Source organism: Salvelinus sp. IW2-2015, linkage group LG33, assembly GCF_002910315.2.
Source record: "Salvelinus sp. IW2-2015 linkage group LG33, ASM291031v2, whole genome shotgun sequence".
Lineage (NCBI taxonomy): Eukaryota > Metazoa > Chordata > Actinopteri > Salmoniformes > Salmonidae > Salvelinus > Salvelinus sp. IW2-2015.
Genome location: NC_036872.1, coordinates 8,554,098 through 8,563,716, shown reverse-complemented (window position 1 = coordinate 8,563,716; position 9,619 = coordinate 8,554,098). Strand labels below are relative to the sequence as shown.

Genomic DNA, 9,619 nt, shown 5'->3' with positions numbered 1-9,619 from the left:
CTAGCAGCGCACAATGAGTTCAATTTGAATATAGTATGCTCATTTTGTTCTAATTGTATTGTTGATTACTAGACAGTTGCAGGAATACCTACATCACTTTCACAAGTCCTTTCCAATGACCACATGAGTGAGCATCATCCATCTTCTGACACCAAAACAGCAAACAACAGGGGCATATTCATTACGCCGATTCTGATGCAAAACGTTTCTTAAACGAAACGAAACTGGGGGGAAACTATCTGAATTTGTCCAATAGAAACTCGTGTTTTAGTTGCAACTGTTTGGCTAATGATTACACCACGGGATATAATCCACTTGGCCGTATAATGATGTATAAAAAGTACCCAGCTCCCTGACCAATTAAGCATTTAAAAAGGCAGCTTTTACAAGTTGCATAGGCTACTATTACATAATGTACTACATGTTGAGACGTTCTGCTGTCAGATAGATACCTATGCAAAATTCCATGTAGTGTTTTAATAACCCTCATTTTTCACTTGATTGGTGCACTGCTTCCCATCTATTTAAATGAGCATTCTGAGTCAGCTTCTGTGCTTTCCAGGCATCTTTCGGACCAGAAAGGGGCGTGCACTGTTGGAGAGGCTCACAAACTCACTTCGGTGGCAGTTCCGGGTTTTACAAATCACTTCACTGGTCGCGGTTATTGTCAGAGATATTGTGTCTAGTGTTAACGATGGCTCTTCTTATGGAGCACCAATTTAAACAGCTTCCAGCCGATAAACAAGTGGAAACTAGATCATTCTTGGAGTCGGTGTCATATCTTCCGCCATTCTTTGGTAAGTAACTTGCAAACTATGATTTCAGCTTGCTACATGAATTCTAACCACAGTCTGTGCATAGACGACCACCCAAATTGCTCGCTATTTTGTTGCAACAAACAACATATTGTCCGTTAAGCCACACCATTTAATACAGCCCATCATGGATAAAGACAATTTATGATCACACTCTTGTGGCTAGCCATCAACTTGTCATAGGCAAATTGCTTTTCTCTGAATATTTTGTATGCCTGCAAGGGTGGAGTTATCAACATTTGATTGACCTGACAATGCCAGGAGTGAGGAGAAGCATTCATATGTGTAGAAAACGGACTTAAATTAACTTCATAGTCTGATTTGCCTGTGGGATAGTTTGCTTTTGGGATTTCAGAATGTGAGAAGCAATCTGTCAAAAACACCTCTGTCGATCCCAAGCAATTAAATGCCATAAGGGACAATCTTTTTTTGGGATCGTATGTCTCTTTATCAAGCAGTCAACAAACCTTTTGCATTAATAATTTAATTCACTGGCCTCGATTTGAAGTTGTTAAAATTGATTAGCGCGGTGTTGAGTTCCCCTTGGCCATTCACTGACTGTGTAGCCCACCGGGCATCATTGTGTGGCTTCATCCTGTATGCCAAAGATACTCTACTGAATTAGGCAGGTGAAACCCCTGAAAACACCCAAGTCTGGTGTTGAAATTAACATCTTTCCATTTTGTTGTCATTGATCCAACTGACCTAATAATTTCTTAGGCAACTTTCCATTTGACCTTATCAACTCAAGAAACTGGATATGTGTTTGTATGGTTTATTTTGTGTTCTATCTTTTTTTTTTATGCTGTAACGAATTTTGTGTCATGATATAATCAGTCGCAACTCAATTATACATAACTGCTACATTGAGTTGTGACTAGCCTATATAATGTTGGAATTTCAAATCTCTTTGGAGGATATGCCTAGGATAGGATCTTCTCTTTGTTTTTCCACCAACCTTTACCTCAGTTGTATGTTTACACTTGATGTTAGGATTCATCGATAATACAATTGATGACCTCTGCTTTCATCACATAGCCTGGACCTTCCAAAGCAACCGCACAAAAGCATTATGTGGAAGCAATTGAGAGAGAGAAAAGGGTTTTATTTGTATGGGGTGGAAAATGAGAGATGGGCATCTTTGGTGGTAGTCATGAATGAATAACATTCAGGATAGATAGAGGCATGTCTCTCTCTAAATGATAAGGACAAAGGTGGGGCTTCTCTGTAACTAGAGAAGATACCAGTACCACTTGCACAATGGATAGCCTTCTGGGGCTGAGGGCTAACAGTTGTCAGTTGCATTCCACTTTAAGCCGTGTGTGGTCGGAATGTAAGTCGTCCACTGGGCTACCCCAAATGAACAGCCAGGCCCCCTTTTATGTAGTTATGTAAATGTTGGTCCTGTTGGAGGTCTCGCCAAGGTTCAAAGAGACAGATGATGTGAGGATATATTTCCTTTTCCGGTTGCATAGATAGGCCTAGGGCCGATGCATTGGATTAGACCCATTGGATTTGGCACGATACTAGGACCTACTTAAAGTTTTATGAGTCTCTCTGGTGCTTTCAGAAATCTGTCAGGTGCTCTGAGCAGAGTGAATTATTTAGCATTTTGTTGATTTTCAAGTTCAATAAGAGTTTGCTGTCGACCTACCATTTTGTATCAAAAGCATTCAAGTCATGCTCAGTCATAGTCATAGAGCTCAGAATGCTATTCTCTGTTTGTCTCAACCCTGTGTTTTTCTAGTTCTAATGAAAAGGCTTTGTTTTGCCAAAAGTATTTGACAGAGCGTAGGGGTTTATTAGGCTGCATTGTTAATCTTCAAGGGACGTGATCCATTGAGGCCACAGGTAGTCCTGTCTCTCTTTCTCGCTCTTTCTCTCTCTCTTTCTCTCTCTCTCTCTCGTTCCACCTCAAAGCACACCCACCATCTCAAATTGTTCTGAAATGATGCATGTTATTAGAAACAGAAGATTATTTTGTTGAAATATTATTTGATCTAATTGATTGCATCCAAATTGACAATAAAACATTTATAGGATTCATATAATATTCAAGAAATATTGTAACAAACATCTGAATTGGACCAAACTTTTTAAAAAATAAAAAAAATAGACAAGGAATCCAAAGGAGTGGTCAAAAGCTACCCACGGACCCCTCACGCCCCACACCAATCCCACCCCAACAACAAGTATATAGTATGGAGCTGCCCCTCAAAGTATTCTTTGTTCCTTCATCCTATGTAATGTATTCCCAGTGACGTTTATTTTCCGTATTTCAGAGAAATGTCATTGAAGTTGTTAGGTTCGTGTTCCATCCTACACCTTGATATTACCAAGTTCTGACCACAAGTTTGAAGCCCCCCCTTTCAATGTTAAAGGGATAGTTCACCCAAATTACATTGGTTTTCTTACCCTGTAAGCAGTCTATAGACAAGGTATGACAGCCACCCATGCTTTGGTTTTGTTGGTCACTGTTTCAACTGCTAACTTTTAAGCAATTGTGGCACAAATCCAATGCAAATAAATTGTACCTCTATTAGCATTTTAATTTTTGTTGTATTTTCACCCACCTTTTTCTCCCTAATTTTTGATCTGGTCTCATCGCTGCAACTCCCCAACGGGCTCAGGAGAGGTAGAGGTAGAGGCGGAGTCATGCGTCCTCTGAAGCATGACCCTCCTAACCGCGCTCCTTAACACCCGCCAGCTTAACCCGGAAGCCAAGAGCACCAATGTGTCGGAGGAAACACTGTTCAACTGGTGACCAGGGTCAGCCTGCAGGCACCCGGCCCGCCACAAGGAGTCGCTAGAGTGCGATGAGCCAAGTAAAGCCCTCCTCCCCCGTCAAAACCCTCCGCTAACCCGGACGACGCTGGGCCAATTGTGCGCCGTCCTATGGGACACCCGAACACGGCCGGTTGTAGCACAGCCCAGGAGTGAACCCGGGTCTGTAGTAATGCCTTAGACTGCTGCGCCACTCGGTAGGCCTAAAAATTGAATTGTGTAACTCCATGATGTTACTTTTAGTTGTCAGAACCTGGTAATATCAGGATGCAGGATGGGGCATGAGCCTAACAACTTCAATAACTAATTTCTCTAAACAGTAGGGGGAAAAAAACATCACCAAATACATTACATAGGCTGAAGAAACAATACTTTGACCCGCAGCTCCATACTACTCGTTAGACATAGAGATACTGCAGCCTGTTGTTGGGATTGGTGTGGGATGTCCATGGATGGCGTTTTGACAATTTTTGGGGGATTCATGTCTTACTGATAGTTACAAAGAAGTTTCAGCAAAATAGTTTTGCAGTAATGCTAATTGTACCCCTCTCTCCTGTATTATCCTAGCTCTTATCCTAGCTCTTGGGAATGTAGACAAAGCTGACATGTGAATTGTGGAGGATGTTATTTCTCCAGTACGGGCAAACATGGTATTTTTACATCTCTCGACAGACTGCCTTGGCTCTACTGTTTTTGCTCCAATTAAAGCAGACATTGTAGGGAACATCACAGTAAGTAGCCTACAGCAACATTTTTACACGGTCAAATTTGAAACTGGTAACCTGAAACAAACGACTATATTACTGTACTATCCCTGTTTAGACAATCAAAGCAGTTTTTGACAGCAACCCTAGCAGGTTCAAGACCCTCCAAAAAATCCTGGAGGCGGAGAAGGAGCTGCATGGAGCAGACTGGCCCAAAGTGGGAGCCACCCTGGCACTTATGTGGCTAAAGAGGTCAGACAACTTTGTATTTTTGGATCTTTGAGTCGGTACTTAATGCCTACAGCTGTAATGCATTATGATGCAGATATAATGCATTATAAGACTTGTCATGAGCATACGATCTCTGCGTCATCTCATAATGATTCTAATAAGTACCAGCCGTTTTGATTCAGTAAACTTCAATAGAGGGATATTAATATCATCCTTATTATAAGAGATTATAAAGCCTCATATCTGCTCATAGTAATAAAGGGATGTACCTAGTCGCTTTATTATAAAGCGTTCTACCTGAAATTTCTGTGTTACCCTTGAGTCTGTCTACTTCGATATACTGTATGTTGCTCCACGTTTGTATTGTCTGTCTGATTTGTTTGTTTCCGTGTTCTTCATTGACCAGGGGACTCCGGTTCATCCAGGTCCTGCTGCAGAGTCTGGTGGATGGAGAGAAGGATGAGAACAACCCTGACCTTATCCGTGTAAATTGCACCAAAGCTTATGAGTTGGCCCTGAAGAAGTACCATGGTTGGCTGGTGCAGAAGCTCTTCAAGGTAAGCGTCTCACCATAGCACGATTGCTTTAGATTACTGCTTGATTACACAGCTTCTCCGTTGCCATTTAAACTGCAAGTGTAGCTGATTTTTATTTTATTTTTTATTATTAGTTTTTTTTTAGAGATGTTTTAAATTTATATATAGTTTTTTTCTTCAAATAAATCGATTGATAGTTAGTTGTGCTAGTAGTGGCTATCGTTCAAGTGATGTCACCTTCACTGAGATCTAAAAGGCAACTTTTGTTTATGATTCTGACGAGTCTGCATTTTGAACTGACTTTACTTGAATGTCTTCCACTGAAGGCAGCCGTGTTCGCAGCTCCCTACAAGGCAGATTTCCTGACCGCGCTGTCCAAGGGGCGGAAGGTCAAGGAAGAGGACTGCCTGGACAAAATCCGACAGTTTCTAGTCAACTTTACTGCCGCTAATGATGCAGTCTATGAGATGTACACCAAGATGAATGCCGAGCTAGATTACACCGTGTGACCACGCAAGCTAACCCCCGATTCCCTCAATGATCTGCCCCCCCATTGGGACAATTACAAGCAGTGAGAGTTGCTATGCTTTCCTACAGGTTTGTGTTTGTGTGTGTGTGTTAGATCCGGTGTTGTCACACATCCAGTCTGTGCTCTTTTTAAGATCTTCTTTGAGTGCATTTGCTTGCTGCTCTTAATCAGTATGTTTCTCTGTCAACTGTTTAGTGGCTTATTTTCAATGCCTCAAACTTTCTTACAGGGAATAGCTTTCAATAGGACCCGAGTCTTTACATGGCGATTTGTGTTTGATTGTTATCAGGTTCACTAGGCACAAAATGATAGAAAACGTACTGAAATGGGGAGGAACTACCTGGACTTATCCAATAAGGAATTATCATTTTTGTTTTCCACTGCAAATTGTTTTAAAACATTTGCCATTTCTTGCCCCAATAGAGCAAAACTGCAGATGCATCTGAACTGTGGAAAGTATAGTCTATGGATAAACATTTCGGTCAACTGTAATTTATTTTCACTGAAATACATATTTTTTAGAATTACTGTAATTATAAATTCATCTTACCCAAGTAACTTAGAATTATTATTTTGTGTATGTACGTTTCATTGAGTTTATTATACACAACTGCATAGCGGGCAGTTCCATAGTACTCTTTTAAAACTACTAACAGTAGAGATGGAGGAAATGATTGTATTAGTAATTGCTATTTGGTAATTGTTTGTAGTCACATGAGTAACCTATGCACTTTGAGAATGTTTTCGAGGATTGTGGTAAATGAATAATCAAAACCAAAAATATATTTAGTTCATAATTATGTATTTTCTTATGATATTTGAATAATAATATACAAATATTTGTATTTTATATTAATGAACCTTTTTAACTCTGCTGGTATGTGATTTATTGATTCTATCTACTTGAAAATGTCATCTATTTCTTATTTGTTTATGTTAGAATTTTCTCACTTTGATAATGCAACTCTGTATCATTAGGACAGTAAATATAAATAAAAAAATGTATGTTATTTATTCTTTGTTAAATTTCCATCCTAAGAGCTGATTCCATTGGTACATCAATGTGATTGTGTGTTACTAAATATATTGTGTTATTGATTAGTGTCTTATATAATCATAAAAATGTAATTTTACATAATCACATCTTGGAACTCAAAACTAAATCTGTCTTGCGGAAACAGTCTTGTCACAAGATACTAGTATTCATATAGTCAATAAACCTGCAAAAGTAAACAAGTCGAAGTGATTTGTTTTTATAAGTTTAAGATTCAAATAAGTGAGACTTTTAAAGTGTTGTGTAAAAATAAAGCCATTTGTTACAAAGGAAATATTGTATAACCATTACTTGATGAGTGACATTGAAATCAATCCATGGGAACATTTCATTTTAGTCTGTTTAAAACCTCTTAAGGATATGAGCCTTTTTCAATTTTTGCCTAAAATGACCTACCCAAATATGCCTGTAGCTCGGGACCTGAAGCAAGGATATTCATCGACTTTGAAGTTTGTGGAAGTGTGAAATCTGGTAAAAGATAATACAAAGATACGTTTTTTGGGGGGGGGGGTGTTGAAATGCAAGAGAAAGACCATAATGTAGATTTTGCACACTAGATGGCAGCAGTGTATGTGCAAAGTTTTAGACTGCTCCAATGAACCATTGCACATCTGTTCAAAATGTTGTATCAAGACTGCCAAAATGTACCCAATTGGTTTATTAATACATTTTCAAGTTAATAATTCTGCAGTCTCAAACAATAGCATGGTATTCTTTCACTGTAATAGCTACTGTAAATTGGACAGTGCAATTAGATTAACAAGAATTGAAGCCTTCTACACATATCAGATAAGTCTATGTCCTAGGATTTTTTTTGTTTGTTACTTATGTCATGCTAATCACATTAGCCTACGTTAGCTTAACTGTCCCGCGGGGGGAGACACCGATCCCGTAGAGGTTAATAAATGTGATTAATTGTGAAATAAAATCATGATGCCGTGTTCAATATGAATAGTAAACCAGGTTTATTTGAAGTGTGCTTTGTAATTGGACTATTGCCCTCTAATATAGTTAACCTAACTGTGCCTTCTGCTAGTGACACAGGGGAGAGGGTGAACTCACTATCTTTGTCTTCATCCAACAGTGCAAGTTTACTGAATGGCTGCCTCTTGAGTTGGGTCATGTTCATCACCAAACGGAAGAAATGCATGTTTTCCATTCCGGTTCCAAAACGTTTTATTACGGTTGTAGATAGTTAGTCTTGCTCCATCATACTCCATGTCATGTATCTTTGCTTGGTATGCCTCAGTTTCAATTCTGAATGTCTTCCTAATACCATCTCATGTGCCTCAAGATAATCTTTAAATAGTGTAATCTTATAAGAGGAAGAAGGTTTAGGTGAGATGTTTCCCTTTCCATGCCCTATGCCTATGCAATAGGAATTTGTGTGGTTGCCTGGACTTCAAAGAATGTAATAAGACACTATGGAATTATAGCAAATTTCAAGCAAACATTAAATACACTGAAAATGTATTGCCTATTTGAACAGTATTTCATTTTCTGGCTATGAAAATGTATTTATCTCTGAAAACATTTGTGTGATGAAAATCATTTAATTGCAGTGCATTAATACTGCAAGATAATTTACATTATATTCAACTAATATTGAAAACTAATTTTCACAATAAACAATGACCAATTGTTTGTAATTTCCTATTGAATCGTGCATTGTTATGACAATGTGTGTGCGTATTTTGTGATATTCAATGGTGCATGGCCACACACTTCAGTTACAGCAGCCTAGGTTTAAAGTATGTTATAAGCGCAACATGTAAAGTGTTGGTTTCATGAGCTGAAATAAAAGATCCCAGATATTTTCCATACGCACAAAAAGCTTATTTCTATCAAATGTTGTGCACAAATTTGTTTACATCCCTGTTAGGGAGCATTTCTCCTTTGCCAAGATAATCCATCCACATGATAGGTGTGGCATATCAAAAAGATGATTGAACAACATGATCATTACACAGGTGCACCTTGTGCTGGACACAAAAAGCCACTCAACACAATACCACAGATGTTTTGAGGGTGCATGCAATTGGCATGCTGACTGTAGGAATGTCCACCAGAGCTGTTGCCAGAGAATTGAATGTTCATTTCTCTACCATAAGCCACCTTCAACGTTGTTTTAGAGAATTTGGCAGTACGTCCAACCGGCCTCACAACTGCAAACCACGTGTAGCCACGTCAGCCCAGGACCTCCGCATCCGGCTTCTTCACCTAAGGGATCTTCTGAGGGGGTGCTGAGGGGTATTTATGTCTGTAATAAAGCCCTTTTGTGGGAGAAAAACATATTCTGATTGGCTGGGACTGGCTCCCCAGTGGGTGGGTGGGCCTCCCATGGCTGCACCCTTGCGCTGTCATGTGAAATCAATAGCTTAGGTCCTATTTTCTATTTATTTAACCCTTATTTTACCAGGTAAGGACTGAGAACACATTCTCATTTAAGCAACAACCTGGGGAATAGTTACAAGGGAGGGGAGGTGGAATGAATGAGCCAATTGTAAACTGGGGATGATTAGTTGACCGTGATGGTATGAGGACCAGATTGGGAATTTAGCCAGGACACCAGGGTTAACACCCCTACTCTTAAAATAAGTGCTATGGGATCTTTAGTGACCACAGATAGTCAGGACACCCGTTTAACATCCCATCCGAAAGACAGCACCCTACACAGGGCATTGCGATATTTTCTTTCGACCAGAGGAAGGGGTGCCTCCTACTGGCCCTCCAACACCACTCCAGCAGTTTCTGGTCTCCAATCCAGAGACCAACCCTGTTTAGCTTCAGAAGCAAGCTAGCATTGGGATGCAGGGCAGTATGCTGCTGGCAAATGAATTTATTTCATTGACTGTTACTCAGTGAAATCTTTGAAGTTGTTGTATGTTGCGTTTATATTTTTGTTCAGTTAGATACATTTATGGGTAAAATAAACAGGTCAAGTTGTTTTATAATCCACTTGGGGT

At 39.5% G+C, this 9,619-nt stretch overlaps 1 protein-coding gene across 1 annotated transcript; it reads left to right on the top strand.

The window, feature by feature from the left end:
* The first annotated feature begins 572 nt into the window (after positions 1-572).
* gltpa (glycolipid transfer protein a) lies at positions 573-6,059 on the top strand. Its single transcript, XM_023979504.2, has 5 exons — positions 573-797; positions 4,272-4,330; positions 4,422-4,555; positions 4,941-5,091; positions 5,397-6,059. The coding sequence occupies exons 1-5, from the start codon at positions 695-697 to the stop codon at positions 5,577-5,579; spliced, it is 630 nt and encodes a 209-aa protein (XP_023835272.1). The 5' UTR covers positions 573-694; the 3' UTR covers positions 5,580-6,059.
* The last annotated feature ends 3,560 nt before the right edge of the window (positions 6,060-9,619 follow it).

Coding starts and splice junctions, on each gene's coding strand:
- gltpa (XM_023979504.2), top strand. CDS start 695: ATGGCTCTTCTTATGGAGCACCAATTTAAACAGCTTCCAGCCGATAAA. Junction 4,556..4,940: donor GCACTTATGTGGCTAAAGAG/GTCAGACAACTT, acceptor TTCATTGACCAG/GGGACTCCGGTTCATCCAGG. Junction 5,092..5,396: donor TGGTGCAGAAGCTCTTCAAG/GTAAGCGTCTCA, acceptor CTTCCACTGAAG/GCAGCCGTGTTCGCAGCTCC.